The sequence below is a fragment of the Eubalaena glacialis genome, chromosome 7 (assembly GCF_028564815.1).
Source record: "Eubalaena glacialis isolate mEubGla1 chromosome 7, mEubGla1.1.hap2.+ XY, whole genome shotgun sequence".
Taxonomy (NCBI): Eukaryota; Metazoa; Chordata; class Mammalia; order Artiodactyla; family Balaenidae; genus Eubalaena; species Eubalaena glacialis.
Window position 1 is genome coordinate 64,428,614 of NC_083722.1, and position 21,837 is coordinate 64,450,450.

Here is a 21,837-nt window from a genome sequence, read left to right on the forward strand (position 1 = left end):
AAGAAATGTTACAGAGAGAGGGAAGCCAGGCCCTAAAAAGGTAACATAAATAGCGCTAGTATCAACTCAGTCCTGTGCCCAGTCACCGTTGAGGCTTGAGCAAGGGGCTCCCATAACCAGTGAGGCTTCCTGCCAGGCAAAAAATTAGCTGGCTTTCAGGGTTGAGCCAGGTTTACATAGGCCTTCTCCAAGGAGGGACTGGGCATTCCAAGCACACGGCCTATCTTGGACAAAGCCCTGTGGCTGGGCCAGCCTGTCTGCAGCCAAGGGAGACAATGGCTGCCCAGAGCTGAGATTTCTGTCTCTTCAGCAAAGAGGAGCTTGAACGGGACGGTGGAGTGTTAGGGGATTGGCTGTAGAGGACACAATGGATGCTTTGAATTCTACAAAAATAAACTCCACTGTGACCGGTGGGGCGAAAATAGAGCCAAAGAGTACAGTCAGTGTTGAGCTAGCACGTGTTAAGCTATCACTTCTCTGGCAGGAGGGTGGGGGCGCCCTGATTTGTGTGCCACTTTTGGTGGTATAAATACTCCTGTGATGGACCATTTCAAAATACCATTGTAACGTCCTTAGATGTGGGGCTGGGAAGAGATGCACACCGTTGGCACCATTGATGTGAGCTAACACACCACTGAGATTCCATCAAAGTTGGGAAAACTTGCCCCACTGAGACATGGGCTCTGAGGACCTATGGCTCCCATTGGAGACCAGGGCTCAGCTCCTCGAGTGAGTGCTTTTAGTGTGCTAGGCATCGCCATGAGACCCAAGGCAAACTGTGCCCAGCCCTTGAGGTCCACAGTCTACTGGGGAAACTGGCATTAATTGAGTAGTCACACTAAGTTACACAGTGCACAGAACACTCAGAAGTACTGTCTTACCTGGAGGGCACGCCCATGCCCTTTGTTTCAAAACCATAATAAAACAGAGACTGTTATTGTCTGTTCTGAATCAAGAACAAAGTGCGTCCTGTCAGTTTTTCACCACACTTATGTTCACTTCGTGATACTTAAATCAGGCCTGTTGTCATTGCAGCCCTTTGAAGGACTGGGCCTGTGATTTCAAGTGCCTTTTCAGGTCCTTGTGAAAAATCCATCCGTATACAACCAGGAAAGCACTCAACAGAGCCCATTTTAGAGTAACAGCAGTCTGGACACATCTCTCCAGTTCAGTCCCAATGTCAAGCCCAGGCTGGGTCCCCTCATGCGGTGAGTGCTTCTGTTTGGGAACCATCTCACTTCTGCTTTGCCTCCCAGGTGGTCTTCGAGGCGTTGCACAATCTGGAGCCCCGAGGCTACGTCGTGGGGTGGATCATTGCCATCAGCTTGCTGGTGGGAATCCTCATCTTCCTGCTGCTGGCTGTGCTGCTCTGGAAGGTGAGTGGAGAGTGCAGGTTCCCAGGGAGTCCCCGACCAGACAGCCAGCTCTCCTGCCTCAGCAGGGCTAGAGCTCGTCGTCGGAAAAGGCTTCCTGGTGGAACTTCCTTCCCAGTGCAGGTACAATGAAAGGAGGGCAGGGTCCCCTCCAGGCAGTGAACGGAGTCTAGGCTCCTCCTGAGGCCATTCACACCTGAGGACTGGACCGCTTTAGAGGGAACCCCAAAATCTTACCCCTCTTCTCCTGCCTTCCCTAGCAGAGTTGCCACCAGTCCTAACACAGGGTGTTGGGAGCCTCACTCCAACGCACAAGCTTGGGGAGTAACAGCTGGGACTGGGACGGGGATGGTTAACTCCTTTACTTGGCACAAAGACAAGAAAAGAAACTACAGAGCCATTCTTTGTTCTTTTCCCATGTGGAATATGGAAAAGATTTCTGCCCAGAAGACTCTAGTAATGGCGATGGGCTGTATGTCTGGAGTGCTGCCTGGGTAGCTTCATCAGAAGTTCTCCCAACCCCATGGGGGTTCATTCGTAGGTGCCCCAGGGGGTAGATTTGCCCTGCCTCATTCACCAGGGAGCACCTGCTCATCCTTCACATCTTGCCTCTTGTCACTTTCTCAAGAAGAAAGGGGTGTCCTCACCCCCAATTCTAGGATGGTTTCTTTGCCCTGCGCTCTTCTCTCAGACACCTGGCGTCCTTGACTTTAGGGCCTCTGTATTCATCAGTAATGGTTTCAGAGTCATTATCTGAGGAAGGTCTGTCTCTTCCACGGGATGGTAGTGTGCCACGTGAGTTGGGTCCTGTCTGTTCTTGTTTCCACCATGTCCCCAGCTCCTACAGCAGCACCAGGGACCACAGCTGGAACTTCCTGACACCAAGTCCCTGCTTTTCCAGTGTTCCAGGTTTCAGAGGCAGGTGGAAACAGCCTCTTACATGATTATGGATGGATCCTTCAAATTCAAATAATTAGTTTCTTTGGGATTCCAAAATAATTTGTATTTATTGATCAAACATAGACACATGTCAGTAAGCAAAAAAGTTGTCAAATACTCAGGAGTCCCCATCCCAGAAATAACCGTGGTGAGACCAGCATTGTCTCTTCTTGAACTTTTTCCCTACATAATAGACAGAGACCAGGCATTCTCATAGCACCCACTTATTTGTGAATAGCGTGTTAAATTCTCCAGTAAAATACCCAATACATTTTCAGGTGCAGGACCTCTAAAATTAAAGCAATGAGTTCAATTATCAATCTGAAAAAAGTATAGTAAATATACTTCAGAGTATCCAAGAAGTCTGGAAACACAGGGAAAATAGTGTTTTTGTTGTACATCTTTTCAGATTGACAGTTGGACTCATCACTTTAAATTAAGAGCAACTTCACCTGAAAAAAGTATTGGAGGTTGAAGAAAAATATATTGAGCATATTACTTGAAAATAAGTTTATCTCAGGTTCCCATGCTTTTTGGACATCCCATTTACTATTTTACAGGCTAGCTTTCCCTGAATGCAAAATTGTGAAAGTCTTTCCCTATTGTTAAAAACCCGTGTCCAGCGCTGTCCTCAGGCTGCAGGTGTATGGCAGATCCCAGTCCTTGCATGTTGGGATTCATTCACATGGCTTCTGGTTTCACACTTCTTGTAACAGTGCCACAGTGACTATGCTTAGAGCCAAATATTTGCACAAATCCTTCATTATGTCCTTAAGATGAAACCCTAGAAACGGAATTACCAAGTCAAAAGAAATGCGTATTTTAAGCCTTTTATTACATATTGCCATTTGCCCTCTGGAAAGGTTGTACAAGCAGTGTATCAAAAGTGCCCATTTTCCTGTATATTTACCAGGAGCGGATATTACCTTTTTTGAAAAACCTGCCCATTTGTTGTTTGTTTAATCTGCGTGGCCAGATAGAGTCTTAATTCTCCCTTTTCTCCAACTCCAACTCCTTCCTGCCAAGACGGCTGGTCTCGGGGTAGAGAACAAAGCCAGCTCAGTGTTTGGGATCTGAAGACAGTAAGGGCTTTGGGGGGGGGGTGGTGTGTGTTTGTGTGTGTGAGAGAGAGAGATACTTCCTTCTGCCTTTGTACGGACATATCAGAAGAGAGGGGACACCGTCCTCCACGGCTGGGTGCACGGGACCAGACAGGGACACAGAGTGGGGAGCGGGGTGGCTGTGTCCCACCCCCTCCCTCTGGGCCCCCCACTTGGCTCTGCCACTCAGGAGTGTCCCCTCTCCTGAGCACACCCTCCCACCTCCTTCCAACTGCCGTCTGCTTCGCTTTGCTTCTGCCGTGTTTCTTTAAAGAATGTGGTGTGTCAGGAGGGGGTGTCACGGGGTGGCCAGCACCTTGAGGCCACCCAGCTGTGTGTGATCCAAAGAGCCAGGGCCCGAGAAGGCAGACATCACCCTCTGCCATGGACTGGCCGTGAAAGCAGAGTGGTGGCGGTCGAGGGGCCTTAACCAGACAAGGTCATCTTAACTGCTGGAGGAAGGAAGGGTCTAGAACAGCTCTGAGAAAGCTGGCGAGTGATGCCGTCAAAACTTCTAGCCACAGACACAGACTGATCAGCCCCCTCTGAGTCCCAATCCTACAAGCCTGGGAGAGAGAATCTGACTGGCTCAGCTCGAGTCAAATGTCTACAACTGTGGCAAGAGGCCAGGAGGTGGCAGAGAGAGAATCTGACCAGCCCGGGCTGGGTCACATGTCTCCCACATCCAGACAGCTAAGGCCAGCGCAGGAGAAAGATGCAGTGTGGAGGTTTGGGGAGGCCAGGTAGGGGTGGGGATGGGGGCTAATCTTAGAAGGAAACTAGGCAAATACCCTAAAGGCTTTCCTCCAGCAGGGTTTCACGGTTGTCAGTGGTGCTATTGCCTACGTTACAGTCTTTTATATGGTACTGGGTAGCTATGGCCGCACAACAAATTGCCACCAAATTGAGTTCCCTTCTGCCTAACAAATGTATAGGTCAGGAATTCAGGAAGGGTTTGGCTGGGTGATTCTTCTGCTCCAAGTGACACTGAGTGGTGTCACACAAGGGCATTCACCTGGTGGCTAGGCTGGTCTGCTTCACTTCACAGGACAATTTTATTCACATGCCTGGCACCTTGGGTGGAGATGGCTGGAAGGCCGGACTCTGCCAGGCCCCTCCCTCTCTCCGCGTAGATTCAGGGCCTCTACATGTGGCCCTTCCAGCAGAGTGTGCTGACGTTTTACGTGGTGTCTTCAGCTCTGGGAGAGCATGGTGAGAGCTGCTAGTCCTCTGAAAGGCTGGCCCAGCACTGGCATGGCATCATCCTGCTGTACTCTGTTGGTCAAAGCAGTCACGTGCCAGCCTAGAGTCAAGGAACAGGAAAGAGACTCTGCCTCCCAATGGGAGGAGTAGCGAAGAATTAGTGGCCATCTTTTGTCTATCACATACATGATATTCAGAAATATGGGCAAAATCTTAATCTTTTCTGTAAAACTCACTATGGCAAAGGATGATTAGCCTAACTGGAAGTTTTGTTGTTCTGAAGTATATGAAACCTCATCTCTCTTCCATCGTGTCATAGATAAAATTATGATTGAGCTCCTTGGAGGAAAAAAAAGTAAACCTCGGTGCAGGGTTCGTGAACACACTCAACATTCAGAGTGGGTAGTCTGTTCAGGCACAGCGACAGTGCAGTAAGGAGCTCGGCAGAGGGAGTTTCTTTAGGAAAAATATTTTTCTCCTGAAGGACTAACTAAATAGAATGACTTTATAAGACACTGAAAAGGGCAAATGAAATGTAGGATTATTCTGAAGACCTACATATTCCTAAAACTTCAACTGCAGACCTCTTTTGTTTTTTATTTATTTTATTGAAGTATAGTTGATTTACAATGTTGTGTTAATTTCTGCTATACAGCAAAGTGATTCAGTTATACACATATATACACTCTTTTTCATATTCTTTTCCATTATGGTTTATCACAGGATATTGAATATAGTTCCCTGTGCTATACAGTAGGACCTTGTTGTTTATTCATCCTATATATAATAGTTTACATCTGCTAATCCCAAAGTCTCCCAATCCATCCCTCCTCCATCCCCCTCCCCGTTGGCAACCACAAGTCTGTTCTCTATGTCTGTGAGTCAACTACAGACCTCTTGTCAACTTGGATTCCTATGTCTATAACCTAAGAAACATGCATTATGTATAGAGGTGTAATATCATATTGACAATTCAGTGCACAGAAATCTGTTGATTAATGGGCCTAATATTTGAGTTAGATGGGAGGTCTAACTGCTTCTGGCTTATTACCGTATTTCACATATCATTCCCTCCAATCCTTTCAAGGGGAAAGTCACTGCATGGTACCCAGTTGCCACTGCTGATGAGTAAACACTTCACTAGAGCCTTTGAAGACAGGTGGGCAATGTTCAAGTCCTCCTTCCTTTCTAGAACCACATCTCTTAAAGTTTCCTTTGGTGTAGCTCCTGACACTGCTACCTATGGTTGCTTGCCATTGCCTTGAACTCATGAGCCCAAAATGGTTGTTCCCCAAAATGTACAAGGATGGTGGCGTGGTATCAAAAACAGAACAAGGCAGCTGGCCCAGTGCGGATGGATTTTCTGTGCCCTGCAGGCCTGCGGGTCAGCATGCTTTACACTTGTTAGCTGGCCGGTGCCTGCACTCAGCAAACAGATCCCTGCGAAGTGGCCGGCTCGGGGTGAAGGGACAGAGGTGATAAGCAGCAAGAGCCCTCACTCCGTCGTAAAGACTGGGGAAAGCAGTTAAGTGACCGAGGCTGAGCCAAGCACATCCTGAGGGGTAAGCAGCACTTGGCCAGGCAAAGAGCCTGTGCCACACCTCCTACATGTCGCCGTGGTGCCACCAACATGCCCATCATCCCCTGTTTATCTGAAACAGAAACCCCTTATAGGGTCAGCAAATACCTTCTCCAGAGCCGAACTCCAGGCTCCCTGCCTAGTGCTCAGCCTCCTTCTCTCCTCCAGGGCCTTCCAGAGGGTCGGCCGGTGGCACATCAGGCGCTGTCTCATGCTTGGCCACAGCAGGTCCTGGCTCCGGTGCAAAATCCACAGCGAGGGCCCCGAGCTAACCAGACCCTTCTTCACATTCTGAAATGGATCCTAATCAGCCTTCCCAGAGCCGAGCTGTTAGCAGACACTGGGAGCCATAATTTAAACTTTCTGTGCGAGGATTACAGTAGCCTGCCAAGCCACCGTGCAGGAAGAAAACTTTGAAATAGGAAACTCTTTTAAGGGAGAAAAATCCAAATGAGTCCCCTCTCCTTTCGTTTGGCTCCTGTTTGGGTTTGAAATGGCCTGGGCCCTGTGCCTCTTCAAGACAATCGTAAAGGCCTGTTTATAGGAGGAATTTCATTATTCAGAGGGTATATGTGACTTGCACCTTTAAAAAGTGCCTTCAACTCATCAAGCCAGCCTTTGAGTCAAGTGGTGAGAGAGTGGAGATGCTGGGATGTTTTTCCTTCAAGAGGAAAAGCCTCATTTAGGGCCCCAGGCTTCTCTCTCCCTCTCTCTCCCCCTCTCCTCGCTCCCTTGTACAGTTTGCCAAAACACGCAGGCCACCACTCAGTGAAGGAGAAAACTCTGCATCCTCCTCTACTGCTTCCAGCCCAGGAACCTTTCCCTTCTCTCCTGTTGGCCCCTTTTGCCAATGAGATGGCCTGGAGCAAAGGGCAGTGCCGTGGCCTGGCCAGCCCCATGACCAGCCTCTTCCCAAAAGGCCCAGGACCTGCCAGCTCTGCCTTCTCACAAGTGGTATAGAGGTGGGCTGTGCAGTGGGTTTGCCACCGTCCTTCAGAAGGACTGTCTCGAACCCTTTGTCATCTGGGCCTGTTCCAAGAGCCTGCTGCTCCAGAGCTGGCTTTGGGCTCCTGGTTTTCATTTAAGAGCATTCCTGCTGACCTCAAGCAGAAATACTTGGAAAAATAAATCTGTGAAATGGCCCAGCGGATGGGTAGGTTTGGCAGCCCCTCCAGGGGTCATTGGGGTTATCACCTGACCTCCAGCTGGGCTGTGAGAACCCATCCTTGTTTCTCCTGCAGAGAAAATGAAAATGCACAGACATACAACACACACACACACCCTTCGCACTGTCTCAATTAAGACCATGTGCCAGAGACACTCAGTGGGGACTTATTTATGTTTGGAAGTAAATATTGGGCTGATGTTGCACTGTTGACATCTCGAGACAGAGACGTGCTATGTAAATAGTCAAGGAACTTGAAAGGACCCATAAACATGAGGCTCTGAGTTAGTCCAAAGAAGGAGTGTGTCCAAGGCCCTTGGAATAGCTGCCCAGGAGGCAATCCAAAAGCCAGGGAGGAGGGGGTGGGCATCTCCCCAGAGACCAGAGGCCGTGGGGTTGTGCGGCCGCCCTTCACTCACCCCGAGCTGGGCTGGGAAGGAGAAGGCTGGTGCTGCAGGCTGTGGACCCCAGAACCCAGTCATTCTCACTTCTTCCTGGGCCCCAGGGCCCTCTCAGAATCTTCCTAATTAGGGCCATTCAGGGGAAACCTGCTGTTTCCCTAGGAGTTTTCTGGCAGCGTTTTTGACACAAGTTTATATCAGAAAGTTGTGTGAATCTGTCAGGAGGGCTGAGGGAGCTGCCCTGTGGGGCCGCAGCTCCCCCTCAGGAGCAGCACAGACAAGAAGCCAGAAAACCCCTGCTCCCTCAGCTTGCAGGGGAGCCAAGTTTGGCTGGAGTCTCTCTTCCTGTAGGGTTTCCATGAGTGTTCCCTCCGCTACAGACAGCAGTTATAAACAGAGCCTTTTGCCCCTCAAGTGGCAAAGCAAGCCCTGGAAGGATCCAGAAAAAGTGCAGGAAAACACATACTCCACTGGACTGGAATTGAGTGAGGGGCTGCTGAGGGTCCAGCTTAACTGATCACGGCCCATTTCCCGGCACCCTCAGTGTGGGCTCAGCTGGCTGGGAAAATGTAGGTTTGCCCAGCATCTCTCCAAGGTTTTCCCCAAAGTAACCATGAGTACTAGTGACGTGAGAGTGTAGGCCTGCTGCAGGAGAGAAATGTATTTGAAGTCTTGAGTTATCTTAGTGTTTAACAGTTTTAGACTTCTTTATACTTTACAACAGATCCATACTTTAATATAAAAATTGGAAATTTAATTTTCCAAAAATTTTTTTTGAGAAAAAATGATACCAGGCGAGGACTCTGTGCCCTGTGCCTCCTGCGTGTGAGGACTGGATACACAGCTGTATGGCCCATAGGCTGCAGTCCCGAGTTTGCTTTGGGGACCAACATAAAAACTTTCATTGTGTTTCAGAGCTAGAAGAGGTCTGAGAATGCCGTCGATCTCTTGGGCAGAGACAAAGACACTGAGGTTCAGAGCCAGGAAATGACCTGCCCTGTGGCCAAGCGTGAGCAGTACTCAGAACTCCAGGCTCCCCATGCAGCACCTCTCCTGTCCAACCCTTCAGAGTAGGTCCTATGGCACTGGACGGGCCTGGCATGACACAGTTGTTTGGGGAACCCTGGCTTGGTAAACTCAGAGCCTGGGCTTTGGGTTCTATATCAAAAGCCAAAACCGGGCTCTAAACAACAGCACGAAGGTAATATTCTCTTTTTCTGAAATGGAATTCGTTTGATCACATAAGAAACAATATTAATTTGACAGAACCACCTCTAGACTATATGGCACCTTTGTGCAAATGAGTAAACAGCGCCCCTTCCTCCAGAAGCTTTACTTCCATCTGTCAGAAAATTCAGAAAATCTACTGATTTTGTTAGAAAAAGACACCCGACTGCCATCTGCTGGAAAATAGTTGTAATAAGTTTACACGTCCATGATCTCTCTGATATGAGCGGCACCCTCCCCCCTTATATGCAGTGCACAGCCTGCGCTACTGTACCCGGCACTCCCTAGTCATGAGAGTGATCTGTGTTTTAAGAAATGGTCATGGGCTCCAAAGAAGAAGGACAGACACCAGTGGCAGCTCCAAGCTTCCATCTAAAGATGAGACTACACACAGGTTATGTTGGGAACGGGGCTCTGGATACCCTGCCGCACTGGAGTGGGGTGGAGAGTTTGCAAGGCTGTTTCTAAGAGAAGCTCTACGGTTACTGCCAGCAGGGGTAGAATTTTCAAGACTAATGCTGAGGGACTTCCCTGGTGGTACAGTGGTTAAGACTCCGAGCTACCAAAGTAGGGGGCCTGGGTTCGATCCCTGGTCAGGGAACTAGATCCCACGTGCATGCCGCAACTAAGAGTTTGCATGCCACAACTAAGGAGCCAGCGAGCCACAACTAAGGAGCCCACCTGCCGCAACTAAGACCTGGTGCAACCAAATTAATTAATTAAATTAAAAAAAAAAAAAAGACTAATGCTGACACCATACCACTTGAGACAAAAGAGCTTGCTTTTGGATGCCTACAGGAGATGATATGCCATCACTTTGTTGGTAACAAGTATGACACACATAAACATGAGCACAGGAGAGCCTCCTGTGAGAGTTGGGCCAGGCACTCTAAATCCTTGCTAGATTGCACACGCTGTATCAAATCCTTACGCCAGCATAGCTGTGAGAAGGTGAGCCGACTCTCGTCCTCCTTAGAGATGAACAAGAAAAGTCTGTTCAGCAGGACAGGGCACAGTGATGCTCTTTCCATCTAGAGCCCTGTCAGGCTGCCCCTCTGCCACCCTTCCTGTGGGTGTTGATTCATTCAGTAAGGCAGGCAAAAAAATATGGAGTTCTGTATCAGTTAACTCTTGCTATGTAACAAACCAAAGTTTAGGGACTTAAAAACAACCACCATCTACATAGGTTGCAATTCTGAGGGTTGGACTGAGCTTAACAGGGCGGTCCTCCCGTCTCAGCGGGGCTCAAACCTACACCTGCAAGCAGTTGGGGGCTGGCAAGTCTAAGAGGACCTCAGCTGGGTGGACTCATCTTTCAGCAGCGAGACCAAACTCATTCACTCGGAAGCCAGGCAGGGTTCTGAGAAAGCAAGTGGAAGTGTGCAAGGCCTTTGAGGCCTAAGTGTGGAACTGACAGGGCATCACCTCCCATGCACCCAACCGTCATAGCAAGTCACGACTCAGATTCAGGGTGTGGAAAATAGACTCCGTCTCCTGATAGGACTTGCTGCAAAGCCACGGTACAGGGCATGGATACAGGGGCATTTTTGCAACTTATCACTGGCACTAAGTAGCGGTGAGATGCTGAGCTCTGGGGATAAAAAGCACAAATCCGTAGGAGTCCTAAGACAAATGTGAAAGATGATAAGAGAGCAGACAGTTAAAGCTCTGCTTGATTGGTGCCACATTAGAGATATGTTACTTCTCTAGAGTTAAAGTGAGTAACTGGAGATCACTGAAACATCACACTATCCTCAGGTAGAGTCATGTGCTAAAGAATCTTATTCTCATGTTATATCCAGCCTTCTTTCTATGATTATGTTCTCCTCAGCTCAGAAGGTGCACATGACACATTCGCTCTGTCAACCACATCTTTATCTTTCAAGAATGAGATTTCAAGCAGTAACTTCTGAGTTAGACATTTCCATGAAGTCTTGGGTCGCTTTCCTGGCCTCCCTTGGGTATGCTTTGAGGATGACAACAACGACCTTTTTCTAATTATCCAGAACATTCAAGCCAAGCCTCCTTTCCACATCCCTTGCAGAAGGGAGAAGGTGGTAGAGATTTAATGAGAGAAAAGTATATAGGGGTGTCATAAAGTAGGGTTCTGACAGATGTGGTCTGATGCTGGGAGGACATATCCAAGGAACTCAATGTCTGTCTGTGAAACGGGCCTTGAGGATCGAAGCTCAGAGCACAAGACCCTTGCCAGCTGTTCTGTGGAAGCTTCCACTCCCTCCCAGCTGTCAGACTGCTCTCAAAGGGAACTCTCAGGACTCCCTTGGCAATGTGGGTGGAGGTGACCAGCGCTGTCTTGGCAGCTCTCTTGACAGTTCTCATTTTCACCTGGGCCAGTAAGCCCCTTTCAAGGAGTAGGAAGATGGTGCAGTGAGACTGTGGATGCTTGGTTCATGGTGAAGGAGTGTGAGGAAAGACGCACAAAGGAGTTAGATGTGCCCACAAGCCTGGGTTTGCTTGACAATTTGTTTAGGGCAGGTTTTGTATATGCATCCCCCATTGGCAGCAGATTGCAGAGATTATTAGTCTCAAGGGTTTTCAAATATGACTATGGAAATTGTACACCAGTGACAGTGTGGTACCACAGACCTGCAACACAGCCTCCCAGCAGCGAGCCAAGTGTGCATGTCTGTTTCAATTCCCCTATTCAAGAGGATCGAAACAAGGATTTGAGGGCAAGTCATTTATTTGGAAGATAATCTCAGGAAACAGTAATAGGGGACCAGGGAAGAGAGGGCAGGGAAGGAAGCTAATAAAGGATGTGTTATCAAGCTGGTTACCACTGTGGGAAAGTTCCACGCGGAGCGTGCACCTCAAGGTTTCGCACCCAAGGAGAGAGGGAGCTGGGGTATTTGTACACCAACTCCAATCAGTCGTGTTTAAGGGCAGATGCAGGAGGATGTCTGATCTCAGAAACAGAGGCCACTAATGCTAGGGAGCACAGGACAAGAGATACCAGGTCTTCCTGAGCTTGGGAGAAAAGGTCAGCTTTGGGCTACAAAAAGTTACTTTTATATGGCAGTAGTGCCTATGCTGACTATGTGAAAAGAAATGGAAATTCATCTTACCCTGTATGAAAAGCCATAGACATCGGAAGGGAAGGTCTTTTCAGAACTAAGCTAAAAGAAACTGCCATCGTGGCTCAGGAGGAGTTGCCAGTTTTAGGGGGGTACACACTGCCAGCTGTGTGCACGGCAGCTCAGCAGCTCACGAGGGTCACAGATTTGAGCGAAAGATCTAGAGGACAGCAAGATAGGATGCAGACCTGCAGATACTTTAAAAGTCCTATTGTATGAGAGCAGTACTTATTAAATTATTCTGCAATGGCTAATCTCTCTCAGGATATTAATAGATTTATCAAAAGCCAGATAAGCTTGGGAAATATCAAGTCCCTGACTTTCTTAATCCTTTCCTAAAAGGTTGATTTGATCCTTTACTGTTCTACTGTACATTACGAATCTCTTAAAGAAAGAGTGTATCGTTTCCAAACTTATTTGACCGTAGAATCTGTTTTACTCCCAAACAACCTATGAATAGCTCAATAACTAGTTTTCCCCAGCATACAGTTTGGGAAACACTCCACCAGAAGCACATTACAAGGAACAAACAACTTATCATAAGAAAGCTTGCAGGAAGTCCATGCATTTTGAAAAGTGGTTCCACATAATGCTTTTTCTAAATCAGCCCAATCTGAGGAGTTGTGAGCATAGATCATGCCTCCTCCGGGTCCAGGTGGCTTGGGAATCAAAACAGTTGATTCCCCAGCATCTCTAACCTGGCCTCTCCTCTTTCTGCCTTTCAGATGGGCTTCTTTCGCAGAAGGTACAAAGAAATTATTGAAGCTGAGAAGAACCGTAAAGAGAATGAAGACAGTTGGGACTGGGTCCAGAAAAACCAGTGACCTGCCACCCCAACCCACCCCGGTCATGTGGCCCAGTGGTTCGCCTGTCTTCCTGATCTTTGTATCTTCCATATTTGGAAGAAAGAATCTTCTCCAGATTTTTCGGAGGCCCCACGATGCTGTTCTCGTCCTCGTTCTCTCAAGCCCAGGTGCCAACCTGAGGCAGTCACTTCGGCCAGGTCACCTGACTGGAACCACCACCACTTCCTTTTCCAGCTGAACTCGGAACTTTGGAAAGCCGGCTGCAGAGCCAGGCGATATTTATGGATGCAACATGCGTGGTCAACCCTCAGGGGAAAACTTACCTAAAAGTATTTTTATAAATATAAGCCTTTTATACTGATTATGTCTTTATATTTGTATCGATGTTTTATTATTTCTATTAAATGGTTATATAGTTCACTCAAGCACTGATATCTGGCCTGAAATCTTGGAAATACTTGTATACTCATACAAATGTTAAAGGATAAAGATCTTACTGTACTTTGGAACTTGCTGTTAAAGAAGACTCTCAGATGAAATCATCTGAAGAAACCTCACGTGATGAATCCGCCCAGCGGGTGGTGCTGTATATCAGCTGTGGTTTGGGGCTGAGCCCGAAGGCATCTCACATCTCTGTTGCCTGGAGTCAAGTGTGGAATAATGTGCTAAAGAACCAAGAGAGTTTTTTCATCTGTACCGTTCATTGGAAGATTCCCAGCAGGAATTTGGATGGAAAAACCTGATTCTTGAGGTCTGTTCTGCATCACCTTATAGAGCAGACATTTCACCCTCCTTCCACTTAAATTAAGACATGAAAGCTTGGAGCAATGCCATTTCATCACTGGTAAACCTCAGAATGGCATCTCATCCTGGACATCGTGCATCAGAGTCCGCGCACCACCGGGACTGAATTGGTGCCCACCAAGCAGAGACTTGTGTCTGAGTGCTGTGATGTGTTATCTTTTCATGTTAATTTGAGTCCAGAGGTCTCCATTGTCCCCGTCACTCTTGCTGTCCCAGCTAATGGTAATTGCAGTGTCCTTCCCAGAGATGACCATTCAACCTGTCCTTATTTTTTTTAATCATGTCTTAGGTGGAGTTCTTAAGAAGTGGACCCTGAGACAAGGATTTTCATGCAGTAACTTATTAAGGAAGTATCCCCAGGGCACACCAGTAAGGACACGAGGGAAGCAGGACACGGAAGGGGAGGAAGACAGGTAAGGGAGCCATTTCAGGGCAGGTCCCGTGCAGGGGGTCTTCAGCCTGATCCTGCAGGGGGGCTCTGGAGGGTAAGTTATGCCTCAGAGTTGTCCCAACCCGGGGCAAGGGAGCTGAGCTTTCATAGTCTTGTACCCAGGGGAGATGTAAACTTTCTGCTTTCACTTCCTGCCAGCAAAATAGCCTCAGTAGCTCAGGAGCAGTCCTCAAAAAGAGGGCTGCACCCCGAACCTGGGAAGCGCACAGAAATAATGCAAAAGAAATGATGCAAAGGGATCTCGGCATAGCACTGACATCCTCGCCTATCCCCTGTACAGGTGAATGCTGAGTTATGGCCTTTGCTATCCAAGCTCTCTATTTGACAGTGTTTATTACCAGACGCACAGTGCTGTCCAGGTTTGAGTGCAGTGTGATTCTCTGAAAGGGCAAGGTGGTGATGGATGTAGCAAGCTCAACACCATGCCTGGCCCGTAGTGAACATTCAATAACCATGAGCAGCCCTGGCTGCTGTTACCGCTGCTGGAAAACCATCTGGTACAGGGGAAAACGTGCCTAAGAGCAGGGTCTGACAGAGTCCTTAGTCACTTATCACAGCCTGCTCAAGCCCCGGGTACAAACAGATGGCATCAGATGAGAATGAAACAAGAAACAAGACCAGGCATCTTTCTCATAGGGCCTTGTTGACTGGGAGCTAAGATGTGTGGGGGCCTGTGAGTATTGTTGAAAAGACACAGAACTCAACTTCAGGGGAGACAGGTTTTTCCAGACACATAGTTGGCTAATGCTTGCAAAGATATCTAAAGTTTTGGCAAAATTATGAGGGTGCTGGGCGGTTGCAAACCTGGCAGGGAGCACACGTGTCTTTTCGTTTCTTACGCAGTTGACTCTGACACAGGAAGATACAGAATGCATCATGCTCCCCTTCCAGTTCTCACTCAGAGTTCACCTCTGACAGATATGTATGGGGCCCCTGCTGTGCGTTAGACCCTGTGCTAAGTGCCGGGGGTTCCCCAGTGAACACCACCCCACATTTTGCCCCAGGGGAGGCAGATCTTCCCACAGTGGCGCTCAGAGCGTGAATTCCTTTACGAGACCTCATCTGCAGCCTTCCTTGGACGGACTTCTGCTTGTTGTTTCATGTTGTCCTTTAATAAATCATTTAGGATTCTTAGGTGGTAGGCCTGGGACAGCTCCATCAGCGGCTTTGGCCAAATGCACAAATAACCACAGCCAGCCTCCTGCAAGAGGTGCAGACGCATGGGAGACAGTGTAGCAGGATAACTGGCGGGCACGCCGTTCTGCCAGCCAGAGGGGAAAGCCTCACCGGGGGAGGGGCAGTCTCCATAGCCAGTCTCAGAGCTGGGATCCATGTGCTTCTGGGTGGTTCTGAGTGGTAGGCACACGAGTGGTCACATACCCAGGAGATTACTAAGACTAAATAGGGCAGTTTTTAAGAAAATCACGCTTGGCCTCCACTGGAGGAAATACTGGCAGCCCCTCTGGAACCTGTTTGGGGAGGATGGTACATCTGCTTATCTCCTGATGCTGAGTAGGCGAGGCAGCAGGGACTGGGGAGCTGACCATTTAGCACAGAGATAGAGAGGGAAGTTGAGCAGGTTGTCAGTGCTCTCAGCTTGGCCAATTCACCAGCTCCATCCAGTTCAGAAGCCCTCAGTAGGCTCTCGGGGGAAGCAGACAGGATGGGTTGGTGTGTCTTTGTTCCTCCTCCAGAGGATTCTTTTAAAATTCCACAGTGCCTTCCAATTTCCATCTTTCCTGCTTCTGTGGGTTCACTGTGGAATGCTATCTGATGTTCTCTTGCACAGCATTATTTAAGTCTGCTTCTGCTTTTTGGTTGTGTATTCACTAGGGTTATAATCAACTGTCAGAAGGATTGAGGTGCTTTTTAAATATGAAGAAAGGACCTTTGTAGAAATTAAGTGAAATAATGCTCCCTTTTCAAAAATGATTCACCTATGCTCAGTTTACATGGGACTCAGGAGTTTGGAACATCGCCTAAGTGAGCCCTGGACCTGTCGCAGAGAAGAGGCCATGAGGTTCAGGAACGAGGGGACACTGGCAGGAGTGAGTGGGTCCAGTGGCTTTATGGTGACTGACAGGCACACGGCCAGAATCACTTGCTACTGAGGTCACTGAGGCTTTCTCAGTCAATTCTTCAGGAAACTTCCGTCAGCATTCTGAAGTTGGGTAAGCTTTGTAGAAAATCTGATGGAAAGTCCTCCTTCACCAAATCATATGCAACCTTCAGCCCTGGAGCCAGAGGCAAGGAGGTTCAAAACAAAACCAGCGGGCCTCCTGGAAACATCAGGGGCCTGTTTTCAATGTGGATGTGTAGCAGATCCCTTAGGTGGTTGTGATGGGTGCTGATATGCTACCTGTGGAACCGTAGCAATGTCATTTTTAAAAAAGGTTATTCTACTTTTATTTTTGGATAAGGCGTCATGGCAGGGCAACGCAGTTACACTCAGGTTACGTGTAAAACCTACACCTGGTGAAACCTGCACCTAATTCAGACTTCCCGAAATGTAGAGGCAAAGCAAAGGATTGGTATTTGGGGGAAATGGTCTTTTAGCAGATAAAAGGCAGAAAACGAGCGTCCCTTAGAAATGCTCCAAGTATGCAGGGTTTTTGTCCATGTGTTGTTTTGCTATATAGAGCAAGAATATACACAGTGGAGAATATGTTCTGAAGCAAAGAATGGCTGAAGGGTTAGGATACAAAGGCAGTAGGGCCAAAGTGAACCTTCTAGAATGTCTTCTGATTTTCAGCATGTGAGGGGGATAATGAACAAATGTCCCACGTGATGCAATGCTTTGTAGCACGATCTAGATTTCAGACTGTGTTAAGGTTTTTTCAAATTCTAATGTGCACGGTGTGACCAGCAGAGTAAGTTTAAAAGCTTTAAGAGTGTGATTAATTGCATGGCAGGCACCCACGCTAACTTCACTTCCAGAACTTGATTGATGCATCCATGTACGTTTCCGTTGAGGAATTTCAGTGGGAGAGGTGTTCCTCTTCACAAAGTCACATGTATTCAAGTCTGTGCAGTCACTTCTAATTCACTTGCACTGTTTGGGAAATGCAGGTTTACAAAAGTACGTGTTTGGAATTAAAAAAATGGCTACAAATGATTTGGGAGTTCAGTCTGTAATTTCTTTTGCTACTGAAGAACTTGAGCCTTTTTAGGCTGTTAAAGATGGGGTTTCGGTGTAATACAACATGAGCATTTAAAGAGCCCATGCAGGTTCGTCTAATTGCACATAAAGAACCCACTCAATGTGTCCGAACTGTCCCTAGTCTTTGGCCTCCATTCCATGGTCACCACCTTCTCTGTGCATCACCCACCTGCCCAGGGCCACACCTGGGACCTTGGTCTTAGGATGAATGTGCCCAAATTAAATGCGGCTGATTCCTCGTTTTTAGTAGACTGCTTCCTCATGTGTCCGCCGGTCATGAAGCATTTTCCCGGAAGCCTTTTGGTAGCATCCTTACACATTTACAAACATTGTGTTCTCTTCATTTTTGATCCCCTCCATCTGTCTAGTTATGTCCCTGTTCTTATCTCAAATATTGTTCATTTGTGTGTTTTTCTCTTTTTTCTCTAGATGAGACCAACAAAGATCTATTTTATTGGTCTTTTCAAGAATAAGCCTTTGGCTATACCAATCAAGTGTACTGGTTTTTGCTTCCTATTTCATTAATTGCTGCTTTTGTACTCGTTAAGATTTATATTACTCCCTGTGGTTAAAATTCATACACACACACACCCCCCACACAGTATAGAAGGGGGTCTGAAAAGATACACACCAAGGGGATAAAATTGGTTGTCTTTAACTGGGTAGGATTGTCAATGTTTTTGCTTTGCATTTTGTTTTGTTTTTACTTGTCTGAATTTTCATGTTCTACAGTGAGCATGTATGTCTTTTGTAACAATGAAACATATGCAAATTACTTTTAAAATAAAGTTACCTCTGGGAGAGTATGAATTGCTAAGCCAAAAGAGATCCCAAATTCTAGGTCTCGAAAGAAAGAGCTTTGTTTGCAACAAAGAGCATTGATGAGCCTGACACTTAGGACGATGGTCCAGTGAGAAATCCCAAGATTTTTAATTCGGATGCTTCCTGGCTTAACAAGACCTGCCAGATCACTAATGCTGATTAAGTATGCTTCTCTTGTGTTGCTCCACCTGTTTCCTTCAGCCAGGAAAAGGCCTTGACTAACTCAAAGGAATCAAAGATACAAAACTAAGAGGAAGAAAAATGGCCAATTAGTAAATTCTGTCTCCCGTTCAGTCAGGAGTTGTGCAGTCCACTGTTCTTTACCTCTGGTCCTTAAAGTCTGTCTATTCATCAGGGTATTTTGCTTAGTAATAGAATTAATGGGAGTGCTTAGTTAGAGCTCTGTCTATACTATCAAACCACTTGGCAGCTCTCCACCAGCAAGGCCACCCGACCCTGAGATCATGTCCATTCATTCTGTGTGACATCCAACTAAAGTGGATATAACGAGATATGGCCAGCTCTGCCCTGAAATCTGAGGCTGTGACATCTGGGCCTGCTGCCAAACATCTGCTTCGCCTCAAAGTCTAGTCCAGATCATTGTGTGCTTTATTTGATGTGATTCTTCTATAATTGAAAAAATACCTAAAAAATTAAAACAAATCTCAATAGAGGTATAAGTACTACCTTCTGAAGACACCAAATGGATTAATAAGCAGGGGGCATTTTTAAAAGGATCTTCAGGAAAACTTTCTTCTAAGAAGCGGCAGATTTGGAAAAAATGAAATCCTCTCCAATATTACGTCTATTCAGAACCCACCTTATCAGTTAGAAGAATATTTGGCTCCATATAATAGAAAAATCCAAAATAACAATGGTTTAAACATGCTGGAAGTATGTTCCTCTCTTACATGAAAGAAGAGCAGGTGTGGGCCATCAAGTTCTGGAACAGCAGCTTCATGGATGATCAGGATACCAGCTCCTATCTTTCTAGGCATGTGGCTTCCATCCTTAAAGTTACCCCGTGGTCCCAGATGGCTACCAGTGTACCAGTCATCGTGTCCACATTCCCAGCCAACAATAGAGGAGGATAAAATGGCAATGCCCCCTCCCTTTTAACTGGCCTTCCCAGAAGTCCCATACAGCACTGGGCAGAAATTAGTCATATAAATGCACCCATCCACAAAGGAGGCTGGGGAATGGATTTTTAAGGAATAAGAGGAGAATACATATTGGAGACAACTAACAGTTGCCACACCCATTGGTATAAGATACTCAGAATATAGCTTCCTTAAGCCCTAAATATGTACCCTACAAATCCTTGAGTCTGACTGGATTTGAGCAAGAGGAACACCTTTATTTGGGGTGGGTACCTAGTGTACAACAGAGTTGGTTAATCATATTAATGTCCACACAAAGCTCTTTCTTGTTTTATGTTATTTTTCTCCTTTATCCCCTGCCATCCCCATTCACATTCCTCTCTCTCCTAGAGACACCAAGTCTAATGAATTGAATACATGTCCTTAGAAATGTATGTACATAGTATTATTTTGTGTTTTTCACTTAAATGGTATTGAGCCTAAAAGCTCAGGCTGTGTTTCATTTTTTGAGGATGTATTCATGTTGCTGTGGTTATGCAGCACTACATCCTACATTGTTTCTACCGCATTTTACTACTCCAGCCCCTCTGTAGGAGACCTTGGACTGCTTGCACCCTCCTGCTGCAATGAACATCCTCTCCCATGTCCCCCGCTGGGCCTGAGCTAGAATCTCTCGTGGTACATATTACATATATTACATCTTAACCTGGTTACAGTCTCCTTTTCCAGATTCTAAAATGACCACACAGTGGATGCTCTCAGCAGCAGTGCATTTCCCTGCATCCTTGCCCATCACGGAATTATCTGACTTTCTTGCCAATCTTGTGTGTACACTGTTGTATGGAGTTAGGTTTGAATGTGTTTGACAGCCGTACACATGCATCTCTTCATATTCTTATTGGCCATCTGGGTTTCCTTTTCTGGAATCAGTTTCACCTCCTTGAACAGTCTCTCCATTAGATTTCCAGAATAGCACACCTACCACCTCCCTGGCCACTTCTCAGCCTCCTTTGCAGGTTCCCACTCTTCTTCCCAGCCTCTTGATGTTGGAAGAGCCCGGAGCTCAGACCTTGGAACTTCTTGCATCTGTACTCCTTGGAGATCCCCATCCAGGCTCCTTGCTTTACGTGTCACCTACAGGACCCAGGTGCCTCCAGTCTGGTCCTCTCCCCTGAATTCTCCACTTGCTCAGCTAGATCACAGGCCTCTCAAACTGAGCATGTTCAGAGCTGGACTGCTGCTGTCCCCGTCTCAGGAAATGGCAGCTTTATTCTTCTGCTTGCCCTGGCCAAAATCCTTGCAGTCATCCTTGACTCAGCCTTCTCCCACACTACAACCAGTCCATCAGAAATCCCTGCCAAATGGTCTTTAAAAAACAAAACCACTAATTCAAAAAGGTACATGCACCCCAACATTCAGAGCAGTATTTTTACAGTAGCCAAGGTATGGAAGCAACCTAAGTGCCCATCAACAGATAAATGGATAAAGAAGATGTGGCATATATATACAATGGAATATTACTCAGCCATAAAAAAGAATGAAAATTTTGCCATTCGCAGCAACATGGATGGAGTTGGAGGGCATTATGCTAAGTGAAATAAGTCATACAGAAAAAGATAAATACTATATGGTATCACTTACATGTGGAATCTAAAAAATACAACAAACTAGTGAATAAAGCAGCAAAGAAGCAGACTCACAGATATAGAGAACAAACTAGTGGTTACCAATGGGGAGGGGGGGAGGGACAATATAGGAGTAGAGGGAAAAAAGGGTTATTATGGGATTATATGAAATCATCTGTGTGAATCTTTTGAAAATTGTAAAGCACTCATTGCCAGGCAACCTTAAGAGCTTTCAGGATCACTCAGAACCATGCTGTGTCTCTGTCCATACCCACTATGACTGTGGATTTTTCTTGATTTCCTTTTAGTTCTGTCCATTTTTGCCTTTTATTTAGGACTGAGCCTATTTTATTAAGTACCTAAAAGTTTAAATTATCTATCTTTTCCAGATCAACACTCTATCATTATGCAGTGATCTTCTTTTTCTCTAGTAATACTTTGTGTTCAAGTCTATGTTGGTTAGTGTTTATACAATATATCTTTTCTCATTCTTTTATTTATAGCCTTTCTATTGATATATCCTTATATTTTGTGTGTATCACTTGTAAACAGAATATAGTTGGGTTTTTAAAATCTGTTCTAACACTGTTTGTCATTTTATTAGAACATTTAGTTTGTCTGTACTTACCATTATTAATGAAATAATTGGATTTATTTCTGTCTTATTTTGTGGGGTTTTTGTGTGGTTTTTTTGCCTATCTTAAGTTTCTCTTTCTGTCCTTCCTTGTCTTTTTCACATTCCGTTCTTCCCCCCGTTAGTCCTTCTTCTTATGTTCTTTAAGTGGATACCCAGATACCCTAGAACTTCAAGAGTTACCATAGTTTACTTGCCTAAACATACCACAGTCTAAAGTTAATAACTCTCCTTTAATGCATTTTAAGTTTATACTTCAACATCATAAGTCTTTTGTTTTTGTTTTTTTGTGTTGAATATTCTGTAGTAAAATGTTGCTCATGTATTTGCCACCTTCTCTGTTCATTTTTTCA

General features: G+C 46.3%; 1 protein-coding gene across 1 annotated transcript in view; it reads left to right on the forward strand.

The window, feature by feature from the left end:
- The window catches only part of ITGA9 (integrin subunit alpha 9), a 345,733-nt gene extending 332,420 nt beyond the window's left edge, over nucleotides 1–13,313 (forward strand). Inside the window, exons 27-28 of the mRNA XM_061196493.1 lie at nucleotides 1,257–1,376; nucleotides 12,808–13,313. Of these exons, the coding sequence (XP_061052476.1) occupies nucleotides 1,257–1,376; nucleotides 12,808–12,906 (219 nt within the window). The 3' untranslated portion in view covers nucleotides 12,907–13,313. The remainder of the gene's footprint in view (nucleotides 1–1,256; nucleotides 1,377–12,807) is intronic.
- Nucleotides 13,314–21,837: the final 8,524 nt, after the last annotated feature.